At 38.9% G+C, this 14,546-nt stretch overlaps 1 protein-coding gene across 3 annotated transcripts in view; it reads right to left on the reverse strand.

Moving 5' to 3' along the window:
- Positions 1 to 8,853: 8,853 nt before the first annotated feature.
- The window catches only part of BMAL2 (basic helix-loop-helix ARNT like 2), a 33,484-nt gene continuing 27,791 nt past the window's right edge, over positions 8,854 to 14,546 (reverse strand). For all 3 annotated transcript variants that reach the window (XM_065742430.1, XM_065742429.1, XM_065742427.1), the window contains 3 exons: positions 11,964 to 12,051; positions 10,197 to 10,305; positions 8,854 to 9,298 (listed from right to left, as the gene is read on the reverse strand). In XM_065742430.1, coding sequence (XP_065598502.1) covers positions 9,165 to 9,298; positions 10,197 to 10,305; positions 11,964 to 12,051 — 331 coding nt within the window. In that variant the 3' untranslated portion in view covers positions 8,854 to 9,164. The remainder of the gene's footprint in view (positions 9,299 to 10,196; positions 10,306 to 11,963; positions 12,052 to 14,546) is intronic.

Genomic DNA, 14,546 nt, shown 5'->3' on the forward strand with positions numbered 1-14,546 from the left:
CGTTCAGGACCCGCCTGGACGCCTACCTGTGCAACCTGGGCTAGGGAGCTGCTGTGGCAGGGGGTTGGAATGGATGATCTCTAAAGGCCCCTTCCAGCCCCTACAGTTCTGTGATGGCTGTTCACAACACACTGATTTTTGACAGATGAGCAGATGATTGGTTACCATTAACCATGAGCAGATGTTGGTTTCAGGTTGCCTCCTGCTGCACCTCCTTTTCTGAGGCTGGAGTTGCCCTTGGACCAGAATGGTTCCTTGTGAATTCCTGCCTGTGTTACTTGCACAAGACAGAGAAGCAAATTCTGCCATAGCTGTTCCCATGTGCTTTCTAGTAATTGGGACCAACGTTCAGCAGAATTAGAGAAACTGACACACATTCTTCTGGCTTGATGTGAGTGCTGTCTTTGTCTTCTGAATACTCTGGGTGACTTTCAGTGACGGCACAGCTCAGCTCAGTTAACTGGCTTGTGTGCAACTCTGATGGATCTGAGAGACCTCTGTAGCCTTCATTAATGTGCAGGGACAGTGAATCCACAGCTGCCATCAACAATGTGCTGCACTGCAGAATTACATCTTCTGTGCATCGTTACCCGGGGCTGAGCACACAGCTACATGGAAGGCAGCTGGGTGGGCTATTGTGAGACAGGAAATACTATAGATAGCAGCACTGCACTGTGCTCACTTTTAGCACAAAGCACATCTTCACTTGCCATTTTCTCCAAAACCTTAAAGACATCAAGTCACAGTTAGGCTTACTGTCGATCTGACAAGATTTAAATATAAACAGCAATTGCTGTAACAAGTGTATGGCTAATGTGCACACAAGTTCATATTTTCTTCAGACAACCACAGACCAACTCCATATGCTCGCTTCCTAGCTAACAGCTGTGTCCCAGCTATTGATTAGACTTTAATTAATCAAGCTGAAAAACTGTATTTCTGCTTGCAAGTGCAGTTTCAGGTCTGGTTCACTGTGCTTATTCTGCTGTAGTTACAGATGAGTTACTAAGAAAATTGTTAGGAAGGGAGATTTAGATTAGATGTCAGGAGGAAATTCTTCACTCAGAGGACGGTGAGGCGCTGGCACAGAGAAGCTGTGGGTGCCCCATCCCTGGTGGCAATCAAGGCTGGGTGAGGTGGGGCCCTGGGCAGCCTGAGCTGGTGGGTGGCAGCCCTGCCTGCAGCACAGGGTTGGAACCAAGTAGGTTTTATGGTCCCCTCCAACCCAAGCCATTCTGTGGTTCTATGCCTGTACCATTACTTTAAGTCTGCAATATTCCTCATCAGGTAAGAACCAGCAGCATCAACTTGAAGTCCAGCCACTCTAGTGTTATCCAGTGCTCCTTTGCATGGCTTTAACACATGGTATAACACATGGTACAACTCATTAACAAATTGGCAAGAAATTTCCATCCCATCAATCCCTGGCTATGAAATCAATTTCTTTACATTGGAACGACAATAGCTATCTACTCTATACACTGTTCATAAATGTAGCCTCCAGCATGACAATAATTAGATTTCTGGCAATTATTAACTCTCCACGTCCTGCTTCCCCTGGCAAACCAGCAGAATAGTTCCCCTTTTCCTTTTGTGCTTTATAGTCCCTCATGCCGTACAGCAGAGAGATTAATCTCCAGAAAAGGCCTTTGAAAGGTGGAGTACTTTGAGCCTGGATTTCACTAGTAGCAGTGAATTCCAAAGGTTACACAGGCTGCCTGCAGCAGAGCAGCAGGTCTACGCAGCTATCCCAGGCACTGGCTAGGTATTTAAAGTGGATGTTTGCTGAATCCAGTATCCTTCTACATGCAGTGTAAGGCTGGATAAAAATAGAGTGACGGAAGCACTCACTGCAATCTTCCTTCTTTCTCTACGGGTTTACAAAATCTTCTGCATCAGTGTCTATCTTTGAATACATTCATTCCTTTGTCTATAGCAGCCTGCTGTAGGTCTTGTGAGGCTGAGGACAAAGAAGTGAGGGCAAATGAAGTTCTAGACACAGCAAAGTGCTGGAGTCCATCCATCTGACTATCCCTTGCCAAGAAACAAAGCTATGGCACACAGGATAAACCCCACTGAATCCCTTTACCAAAAGCACAGGATTTTGTGAGCAGTACAGTTTCTCGTGGCGATGGTTTCAGCCTTATTAAGCCACGGAAAATAGCAAACAGGTTCTTGACTTCGGCTCTAGATTCTGACTGGCTTTGAAATAAGAATCAGAGGAAACATGGTCCCCAGTTTCCCCAGTTTCTTTCATCTCAGCCCAGCATTTTCAGTTCCCTAAGATGATGAGAAGGAAAGGCCTCAAGTTGTGCAGAGGAGGCTCAAGTTAAAGCAAATAATCATATGCATTTTGATACACTGACTAAGCACAGTCCTGTGAACAGCAAAAATATGCCGCCATTTTGATAAATAGCTTTCAAGATTTCAAAAAAAAAACCATCTTTTTTTTGGTATATTTGTGACTCCTTTTTCACTGGATATCCTGTTCGCTCAATGTGGCCCAAGAGGGCAAAAAGACAGGACACCCATGGTCTAAAGGCACACCAGTGTATATTTTTTGTTTGATTTTGAAGAATTACAAGAGGGATAGGCCTCCACTTGCCAAGAACGTATGGCTAGAGGTGGCACCCTGCTCAAAACACAATGCAAGTGGGGAACCAAACTCGCTCCTCTTTCGTGGAAGGCTGAAGGAGAGAAGCACATGCAGTGATGGTGATGTAAACCTCAACTCATCGTTCTTCATTTTCTTTACAATTTAGGAGTACGTGCTAAACTCATCGACTTGAAAAAGAGCAGTTTCAGCACTGAATGGCCAGCCTTCACCTCAAGCTAGATTACAGGTCCTGCGGTCATGTCAGGACGCTCCCATTTGTAACAGCACAGCAGAGAATTGTGCTCCCTTCTCCATTCCCATTTTGGCCTTGTGGATCTAACTACTAGTGGCACGAGTTGCAACAGGCAGGACTGGAAAATGTTTTCATTTCCATTTATAGGCTGTAGGAAAGAAAGTTAATTTAATTGCTAAAAATACACAGCAATAACAACTAGAACACTGAGAGCTAAGAGGCAAAATTAAAAAGCCTCAAAGTGGGATCTTGAGCATACAAAAGGGAAGTCACATCTGCCTGGTAAAGTTTGCAGCTATTTATGTACAGCTCTGCTTAAGCTAAATGATGGCTGAATTCACATTTGTCCTGGTTTTGCTCTTGTGCCAAGTTTCCTATTTCCATACTAGAGGCTCTGCTTAGCCAGTCATTACTGTTTGCATTTGCTCTGAAGTTTCAGCAAGCGCCTTCTGAGCTACATACACAAAGAAGAGTTTGCTGAAACATGGTCACAAGAAAATGCTATTAATCCCTTTCCTAATGTTAACGAACGTAAGCATTTCTTTAAGACAAATTTAACTAATATAGTTGCACTGGAAGTTTTAAGGTAAGGTTTAAAATTGAGGTGCAGATCACTTCTATCATTTTAAAATCCAATTTTACCAATATCTCAATGTGATTTTGAAGCTGTCAGCCTCTGATAAAACATTATTTTTTAATTATATTTTTTTCTCTTTTTTCTTCATTTATTTGTTCACTTTTTGGTGGCTTTTTTGTTTGTTTGTTTGTTTTTCTTTTTACTCTACTTCTATCACAGAGTTACTGTGCTGGCGTAAAGCAGTTAAAACTTTCACTCAACCATTGACTGAAGAGGCAATTTAATCTGTGGGGTTTAACTCTACGTTACACGCTCCCAATGCAATTTAAAAACCATTCATAAAATGACACAGAACCCCAAGAGAGCACAACACATCCTCTGCAGAAACAATGAAGAACCTTTTTGCTGTTAACTAAGTCACGTGAAGTGTGAGCTTATTTTGTTATTTTGACATAAATATTCTACCTGCCTTCAGAAAGAAGTGACAAAGCTTTGCTATGATGATCTCATCTGTAGCATATATGAATTAAACGTGTATGTTTATTTATATATCTTGTATATATCTATTCATACATATAAGATCCATATATTATTCTAACATTAACTGCAGAGAAAGAATAGATTAAAAACTACAGCCTGGCTGTAGAAAGGATTTAGGCCCAGGCAGTTCTTCTTCTTGGAACTTTAATTTCAACAGTCTTGCTGCAATTACTCTTAATAGTGATCCTGGTCATGCTACATCCAGAGGCAAAGAAATTCACTGATGGTTGCAGAGTCAAGTTTGCACTCAGATGTAGGTAGTATAAATCAATGAAAATGCTGAAGTCCACTAAAAATCCTACAAGCTTGGGCCTCCATTCTCAGTGAAACTCAACTTTCAGAAGAAACAAAGTCACAAGGAACAAATAAGTCTGCTCATCACAGCTCTTCAAAGGGCCGTATGAAGTCTCTCAGGTTGTTTCACTGCAGGAACAGCTTTACCACACAACGCCATACACGAGATTGCGCCGTTTTTCACTGCATTATAGACAGAAGTGCTCACAGATTTCCCTGCGTAGCAGTGACTGAATTAAAAATAGCTGTTAATGTCTGATTGCTTAGGAGGAAAATACAATCCCATTATCCCCTACAGCCCATGCCCAATCCCTGCAGCAGTATGTTACTTCATGACACACAGGCAGACTGAGCTGAGTAGCAGAACAGATTATAAGTTCTGTGATGATGACAAATCCCTGCCATGAAAATCTCATTACTGGGCGATTTCGGAGTTCAATCTTCCAGAGCTCTGAGCAACTGTGACTCTGCATTTGTTTTGGTGGAACGGTCATTGGGATTAGCAAATGTCTCAGCAAATCCCAGTTCTGTGCACCTTGTTCCCTATAACCCTGACTGTAGGCTCTCCTAAGCAAGGTACCAGCATCAGACTGAGGGCAGCAAAATGGGGAGCCAGAAGTGGTAATTCCCACCCCTTCAAAAAAGGGCCCCCTTTATGACACTGCTCCAGGAGCACAAGTTTCAACCAGCCCAGCTCCTATCTCTTTTCAGACTGATAAGGTTCAGATTCCCAAATCAATCATTACAAAATGCAATTGAGGGTGGATTAGTGCAATAGGTTTGACTACTCAGTGAAACTGATTGCGTGAAAAGGCAGCAGCTGCTCCATTTTTCTCCTAAGGGAGAAAAATGTCCAGCTTGGTACTTCAGAATGTTTTCCCCTCAGATTGCTACCAATAATCCTCTTCAGCATTTTTAAAATTACTACCCCTTATGCTTATCTAAAGCTGAAGTAACATTCAAGTGATTGCGATAAGAAAGCTTCCTGGAATCAGTAAATAAAAATCCCACATGACCAAGATGGAGACAGAAGAACCAATGACCCAATCTCCTCTGCTTTACCACAGCCACTGAGATCCCACTGCACAGCCCCAGCCCCAGCATTCCTCGCCTGCAGCATGGTAGAGAATTACATTTTAGATTATTAATGGCAGTAGTTGTCCTGTCTGCTGCCTTCTTTTCTTTATTGAAAATGTATTTTTCCTGCAACTCTATGTGGAGATTCACTTCATTTGATCTTTTTGTTTATCTGCACTCTCCCGACATTGGACTCTTTCCCATGGCTTTCCACCAAAGCAACTGTAAGAACTCTGAAATAATGACCTCTGATTTCTGAGATACATAACACATGTTTTTATACTGGAAACTCGATGTTCCTTCCAGAACTAGGATATAAAATGCCCTAAAGGTTATAACAGACTAAATACATGTTGTTTTTTTGCAAAGACAACCTATGAACTTGCTGCAATCATTATAATAAACCACCGGCAAGATGGCTGTAAAGAACTGGGATTTAAGATTGAAAGCTGTAGGTTCATAAAGGGGTACCACCATAAAACTCTGAGAAGTCATGAGAGAGACAGCAGGGACAGGAGAGAAGACTGATTGCTAACATTGCCAGAGCAAGAGGCAGTGACCCACAAATGAACTAGTAATCCAAAAATGAAGCTAGCAGGAGCCAAAGCAGATAAGAGCAGCCCTTCCTGCAATAGCAAGGATGTTTCCATGAGCTCAGCGCAGGTAGCTCAAATAGATGCATTTGAAATACATCCCTTGGGGTTTGCCAAACAGATACCAAGTGAAGCTGTGGAAAGCCCCCAAGCTGAAAGCACTTAAAGCTGTCACTGTGCTTTTCCTATTCTTCATTTTCTTTAGGAGTCAGCTCGTGCCCACGGCTGCTCCCTGAACAGGGCAGCCCCACCCAGCACAGCAGTTCTGGTGCCCCACACAGAAGGAAGCCCAACCAGCCCTGTGCCCTACAGAACTCATTTCTTCAGCACAAGTGTTCAGCAGCTGACTGTATCTTGCTGACCCAGTGCTAAGTTCACCTGCCTGGTTTGGCATGGCTTTTTTTCCCCAAGAATAAGAGATTTTTCATCTCTTTAATAATAACAAAAGCATCATCTGTTCCCAGGGAAGAGGTATTCTTAAAGGCTTGACAAATCAGATGAGCTCAAAAGTATGAGGATATTAAGTAACCACTTTGCTTACTATCCCATTTTGATAAGACAAAATCTAAGCATGGAGCCACTCCAGTTGAAGAATTTGTATCAGCAGAATCTAAATTACTTTTTTTGTAAATCTTAAAGCCTCAGTCTTCTACGTAGTTTAGCCTCACCTATATATAACACTTATGAAAGAAGCAGCCTTTGAAGTTAGATTTGTTTAAAATCACTACAAACTAATTGAAATGCTGTAGTATTCAAAGATTCAAAGTGGGCAGACTCACAGCTGAGCACAATAATATTTTATCAACCCGATTTAATCTCATCTTCTGATAACCTGTACCATATCAAGCAGTCTGTCATCTTACTAGAACAGTGTTGTAACACAAACAGAAATGAGCATATAAGTTATCTCCGCTGCATTCAGAAGTGCAGATCAATTTCACCTCTTCCTACATCATAAATATCTACAAATGGCACTTTTTGTTCTAGGACTGCTTTAAACCAGAAAATTTGGAAATGGTAAAGGGAGAATCTAAAAATGAATTGTGACACACAATGCTGATTACTGACCGCAAATGATTTCCTTACTTTTTGGTTGTTGTTGTTTTTATTTGTTATGGAAATGCGATAAGAATCCAGAAATAGTGGCTTAACCCTGTTAGATTATATAAATCTTGTGAAAGAACTAATATGCTTCTTCAATAACAACACCTGCATCATTTCCAAACTAATTGGATAAGAAAGAAACTATACTGAAGAGGCTCTGTATAGCTGTAAAGTCATTTACCTATTTCTCTGTCTTAGCCACAGTACTTGTTTTATTTAGAATTTATTTTTACCTCAATGGTCATATTCATAAAAAACAGGAAACATTTCACAATGGCAAAACTTGAAATTCTTAGTTGACAATTAGTACAAATGCAGTTCTAACAATTATTAGAAAATGTCTGTGTTGCTGTTCTTTTTTTCTCCATTTTGCTGCATGACACAGCCCCAAAATACTTTTATATGAAGAAATAAAACAGTTTATTCCAATAAAGCTGAAGAACAGATAATTTTGGCCCCAGGTCTTTAAAAAAAAAACAAAAAAAAACTGTGAATGCAAGAAGTCACATGCAGGGTCAGTGCAAAATATTTACAGAGAATAAAAAAGAAAAAAAGCCCTAATCCAACAAACCATTCTAGAAAACGCAGACAAGGTATCACCAAAAATTCATCATTTCTGAAAGAATTCATATCTATAAGATATAAAGCTGCTTTGTGAAAGCATAACAAGTCGGTGCAGACGCATTATGTGCTCATTCATGGAAAGGTGGCATCCGACAGTAGAAGCGTGACATCTGGCGGCTGCTTAGAGAGAAGCCATGGGTTTGTTCACCCTTCATCCTGCCTTTGTAAGATCTGAATGGGCTACTTTCCTGCCTCCCACCTTTAGACTTCAAACAAAGGTGACAGTGCTTGTGGCGGTGCCTACGGTTAAGTTTTAATATTTGTATTAAACAAGGACCACAGATACCAAATGCCTTTCAATGCTTTCCTTTTGTTACACGAACTTAAACAAAAAACTTTCAAAAAAATCTATGTTCTTATGATATATAATTCACACACAAGCTTGTCTATACCATTAATAAAAAAAATCAATGTTACATATTTATGCTATATTGTTTTAATGCAATCTATTAATTGCCATGTTCTTGAGTAATCTGCTGTAACTGGGATACTGGTCTTAGAAAAGCTGTCCCTCAAAAGAAGACTATTTCATATAGCACTACATTACACGAGTCCTTTAGAAAGTCAGAGACTTGGAAATAGAAAACCACCCTAATCTCCCAGAACAGAAATACTAGACAGGATAGTACAGAATTTTAACTGTTTTTCACCAATAGTGCTACCCTCATTCTGGAACTAAGACAATCTATCCCAACTTCTCTAGTTAATAAATAATCTGTGAGGAAATCAAAATGCTCTATTACAGCCACAGCGTTACTTTCCTTAGGTTCTACGCACTGTCCCTCTAATAAAACATGAGAAATAATACAACGTAGCAATTCCGATTTTCTCTCTCTTTCCTCATACCCTTATCAGGTTTGTGTACTGGAGAAATGACCAAAATGATTCTTCCCAAAGCCTTTTCTTCGGATTGGTACGATGATCTAATCATAATCCATGATCCCAGACGCGTATGCTTCATTTTCACCTTTGACTACAAAAATTGCACTTTAGAAAAGAGCGAGGAATCAAAAACTGCATCATTTCAGAATTACAATACCTGATTGTAAAACTATACTGTGTGCATATCATAGTTCCAATGAAATATAATGGTTATAAATATTTTTAGACTCTAAGTACACTAGGCTCTAGAGAAAGAGACGCAGATAATCCATGCTGTCCCATTCAAAGCAAAAAATAAATAAAAGATTCAGTGTTAAAACTAAGAAAAATATTTCTGTATATTGTACAGTACCTTTTGGTTAAAGCTTCTTAGAAAAAATATACGCATTCCAGTTACAGACAGTTCAGTATTAAAATTTCAAAGTTCCCATCATGAAAAAAAATATTGCATTTTTTCCATAGTCGCAGCAGAAACTGTCACTCTGTGAACAAGGCTTCAGTCTTTAAAAATATATTGATAGTACATAGGAATTCAAATGAAACATTACAAAAAATACAGTACTGAGGATGTTCGGTTGTTGTGCATTAAGGATTTTAAATTCCTTCTCATTCCAAAAATTGAAACTAGAGAGCCCATTGTATATCACTGAGTTCAGCTGGATCCCCAAGTCCTCCATCGGCCTCCAAGTAATTCATGAGAGCAGTCATGGCAGTGTCATCATTTTCACATATTGCAAAGTCCAGCTGAGAATTGCCACCTAAAAATTGAAACATTTATGTATGCAGTACAAAACATGAATAATATGGTAACTCTCCTAACAGATTTGTTTTTAAACACCATCTTTCTCTGAAGTTCAGGCAAGCATGTACAGTAAACGTTACAAAAAAAAAATAAAACAGAAATAATGGCCGTATGCAGACAGTTAAAGTCTAGCTACTGTAACTGGTTATCCATGCAGTGAAGTTCATGTCGCTGAAGTAGAAGGGTGTTTCCTACTATGTTGCCTTGCCTATCTTGGGTGAACGCTCTTTCAAATCCTTGTTTGAAGATCATAGCTCAACTGGAGGAGAGTTCTAAGTTATAAAGCTCCAGTAACTGATCATAAATGACAGATGGAAAACATTCTGAGAGCTGAGGTACAGGACAAGCACAAGTATGACTGCAATGGTACTTTTCCCTTTCACATCAACAACAGAATACTATATCCACACAAACTGCTGACTTAGTGCATGCTCAAAGGAGAGATGAAAAAATTCTGACTCTTCATAGTTAGGAGTTAAGAAAGAGATAATATACAAAAAGGATAACAGTTGACAAATTTCAACCATCTCTTTTGTCACTGCACTACAGTACCTTCCTTTATCCATCTCTTTCTTCCACAGAGAGGACTCATCAGTACACTAATATGGTGGAATACAGGAAATGCACAGCACATTTCTGTTGAAAAATGTTATTTTTGTCATGAGAATTAATAACTGATAAATTTTTGCTGATCCTCTTCTGGTGACATCCCTGTTAAGAGTCTCTTCAACTTAAGAAGACACTAACAAATCTCTCCAAATTTTATAATTTCTCCATGGTTGTTTATTAGTGCACTAAAAAATGTAAAATTATTATAAATATCTCCCCTGCAGCCAAAGAGAAATAAATCTTACCAAGGAGAGGCTCATTACTGGGAAATGGAATAGCACCTTGGTTTTGTTCTGAAGTCTCCAGGACTTCTGCTTCTGAAGGACATAACTGAATCAACTCTTTATTCGGCACCTGAAAGAACAGAAGTAATTCTAAATTTAATCATAATTATTACATTACTGAAGCAGTAGGAACACATTATTAAAATAAAAAAATATTATTAAAATTAATGTAAACTGCTGCCAAAGCATTGAGAATAAAATAAGAGTCAGTAAAACATATGCATCAAGGCAGAGCTATTACATATAAAAAGCTTTTTTATTCCCTTTCTTTTTTAAACTAGAGTTCACATAGTCCCAGCCTCTGCTTAAATGAAAGGTGGTACTGTCAAAGCTACCTCACAGTTTTGGCATCAGCTCCACTGAGTGTTTAACAATCAGTAAATAAAGCCAGCCCAAGATGCACTCCGTATACAATCTCAATGTCTAGTACCGTAAACTACAAATTCCCAGTGACATCAATCTGTGTCAGTATTGACACACTCTTGCTAAAATATAAAAACTCGTATATCTTCTATATGTTATGTGCATTATGCTATATGAATTATGAACTCAAGTATCTTCTATTACTACTTTGCATCTTGTTACTATAGGGATGGTGGAAGTCATCCAAATACAAATGTATCAGCAAAAAAATATTTTTCAATTTATTTCCATGTAGGACTCATATATACAATTTAGCAGAACAGATGTCTTGGGTTGCCTGCCTTACATATATTCTGCTAGGAAATTATAATAAAAGTTGAAATGATTTACCAAAGCATTTTAAAGCAAATAGGATATCAAAGCTTAGAACAAAGGAAAATGTCAATGAATACAACTAAGTTATCCTTATGATGAGATGCTGTGTGCCAGAAAGAGTTCAGTACACGCAAGTCAACTAATTCTTTGGAAGACAGATCTGTAGTAGGGAAAAGGGAAACTGAGCATCATAAAAAAAAGGGAGAAAGCCAAAACAATCCCTAGTACAAAACAGCTTTGTTATGCAATGAAAGAGCAATGGAAGGATAGGGTGGTTTTAAATGGAAAGAAATTGACATTCAAAGAAGCGTAGATGTTTGTTCATACTGTGCACAACATACTAATAATGATTCACAATACATGTAGGTAACAATAAATATTTCTTACATAGCTTTAGCCAGTAACGATAATGGATTTAAAACCACTATGTTCTATCTACTTTTTTAGAAGACCACTCGAGTTCCTTCTAAGTACAATTTTTAAACATTTGAAAACTGGGAACATAGATTTTTCAAAGGGCCTTCAGGAAACCAAAGGTTAGAGCAGAGAAAAATTGTTTGAGGAAAAAGCAAAAACTGGTATTTTACTTTTAGGTTGTCAAACTGAACTCCAGCAGGTAAGAAACATTTTTTCATGATTGCTCAGCAAAAGTTTTAAGGCAATACAAAGTTCAGAAGAGCCCTTACCACGTGAATCACACACATCAAATTAAGCACACTGTATAGTTTCAGCAAAGATCCTAGCAAATGGGCAGTGACTGCAGTCTTCTTAACTTCAGAGAGCGGCCCCTTGAGGTTTGAAGTGATGTCCCAGTAACTAAGGCTGGAATTTCTGCTGCTGTCACGTCTCATAAAAGAAATTCTCACAGTTGCCATGAAGTTGGCAGTACCTAACACAGTCTCACAAAACCACAAGTCAGAGTACTGTGTTTTGGGCTTTGAGCCATCAGGCAGTAACCCTTCAGTTTTTTACAGACATTGATATACTCACATTGCTGCAGTTTACAGTTAAAGCTGGAGATGGTGACTTTCTCAAGAGATGCGATGGACTTAACTCCCCAGGTGGTGAAGAATGCAACCTAAAATTGAATATGTACATCTGACTTACCAATTTACCAAGACACATTGATCATGAAATGAAAAACAGCCTGCTGTAGAACCTGCCAGATCTCTCCTCCCCAGTGATGAGGCATGAGCCAGCAAAACTGAGACGATATCCTAAATTCTCCTGAAGATTCTAAATTCTCTTGCTCTTGTTTTGATAATGCAAAAAGCAGAAGAGATCAATAAAGTCCATTGCTCTTAATTATTTGAGCACACTTTTTTTTTCCTTAAGTCATCAACACTGACAAACAAAGCAAGGTTTCACTTATGCACACTGGAATAAATAGGTACATTTGAAATACATACCAAACATAGACAACATAAGCAAGTTCTGCTAAATGGTGGAGGGAAAACTAACAACACATTCTCTCATCCTCCCTTACTAAACATGCCAGATATGAAAATAACATTGGAAATGCTGTACCAGGGCCATCTGGGTTTTTGTTCCTGTCTCCACTTGCCCTTCCTGACACCCAAAGGACAAGGCTGTAGAAGTGGGGCACTCTGAATGCTTCAGTTTCCACTCAGGTGCAAAATGTAGTAAAGAAGGAAAGATGGGAAAAAGGTGAATAAACAGCCTACTTAAAGTAAGCGTTGTTGCTTGACTAGAATATTTAATAGTCCCCTGCACTCCTAAATCCACTGTACAATTTGGTAAGCTGCACTGCTGTCTGTAAACGCTGGGACAGGAAGATCAGATTGAATAACTTCTAGCATTGCTGAAACTGAAGTGATCGTTCCTCAGATGCTAAACCAATTCAGATATGCTCACAAGTAGAGGTGTAGATGTAGCCCCTATATTTTATTAAACTCGGTGATACTTAATGCACAGTTCTAAAGTCATCTGTGTCTTATGGATATAAAAATGAGAAAGGAAATTCAGATACTATATGATTATGTCTGTAGTCACAAAATTACTTAAAAGAGCTGATGTTAACTTCTTTTGTCTAGCTTTATTTTCAGCTGAAGTCAGGGCACCTAAACCAAGAATATAACGCTGATGTTAGAAGCTCTAGAGTAAGTGTCAAGACAAGATCTATGCTCAGGCCTAGACATTTGCCATCAGAGATGAGAACTTCTGCCAACTTACTTTGGTCTTCAAAAAATTTGACAGAATGACTCTTTCCCTTTATAGGTGGTACTGATTGGAAGACATAAAGAATGGTATTACTAAAGTGTAACATTTTGCCTTCGATGTTGATGCTATCAGTAGGATTTTCTGGGGGTTGTCAGTGCTTTTCCTCCTCTTTTGCGGATAACATCAGTAACCTGTCAACGTGCTGCAGATGGATTTGTTTTTATCGCTTCTGATGCATTTATTCCTTTCTTCCTTTCATTCAGAAGGAAGAAGTGCCTGTGCAATTTGGCTATTCTAGTGAAGAGATGTGACTTCATTGCTGGAAAGTGATACCGAACTACGGGAAACAGAAAAATCTACCACTGTGACTCATCACATTTTCAGGCTCTGGACATGGTTTTCACTGTTTCAGAAAATTAAATATTGTGTTCTGATGAAGAGACAGCTGAGAAGACAATCACATTATGAGGAGATAATTGTAATCATGGAATACAGCATGCCAAAGAGGAAACCATGCTTAAACAATCTGATAATCTTTTGCAGTAAGGCGACTAGCTTGGTGGAATGAAGGAGCTAGCAGTGAATGCTCTGACTTTAGTGAATTTTTAACACTGTCCCCCATAACATTCTCACAGAAAAGCTGACAAGTCAAGACGCCTATGAAAGTCTAAGATAGTATGCAAAATAGTAAGCTAAGGCATATTAAAACTATTCCTTACACCTCTACCATTGTTTACAAAGCTGGTGTACTTCTCACTGGAAGCTTTAATATTACTGCCATCCTTAAGGCGTGATCGTAAATGTGCTGCTGGAAAAAAAACTACACGGGATCTTGGAATACACTGCATTTAAAAGGTTTCCTGTCATTTCTTTACCTGGACCTGGAAATAAGTGATCTGAAGTCAGAAGGATGGCTTCATTAGCCAAAGCTACCATTTAGATGACTGCTACTATCTTGATAAGATGATAGTACCATTATGCTACTATACCTGACCTTAACAAAAGTGGTTTGAACTTCTGATGAAGCCTCGATTCCTGAAAGCTGTGCATGTGAACCCCAAAAGCTCTGGAATTAACTGACTCAAAGACCTTCTAAAAATATTCTTAAATAACAAATGCCAATATAGTGTCATTGTTATAATAACTCTTTGTCTATAAGCAAACACAGGCACCAATGTGGATGCAACATACAAAAGACACAGAATATATTCGCATTAAAATTATGTTTCTTCCTTTGGAATTCATTTGGTCTGTGGTGAAACAAGTTAGTCTTAAAAGGCTCAGTCTTTAATTAACAGCTTGAATATGGCATGGATTTCCATTTGGAATGATGCAGTCATTTTTTTAATCTACAGCTGGGTACTGGAGAGCAGTTGAGCTATCACTTTAGTC

This window comes from Cyrtonyx montezumae, unplaced genomic scaffold, assembly GCF_038088225.1.
Source record: "Cyrtonyx montezumae isolate F1298 unplaced genomic scaffold, pur_monq_1.0 scaffold_3, whole genome shotgun sequence".
Classification (NCBI taxonomy): Eukaryota; Metazoa; Chordata; class Aves; order Galliformes; family Odontophoridae; genus Cyrtonyx; species Cyrtonyx montezumae.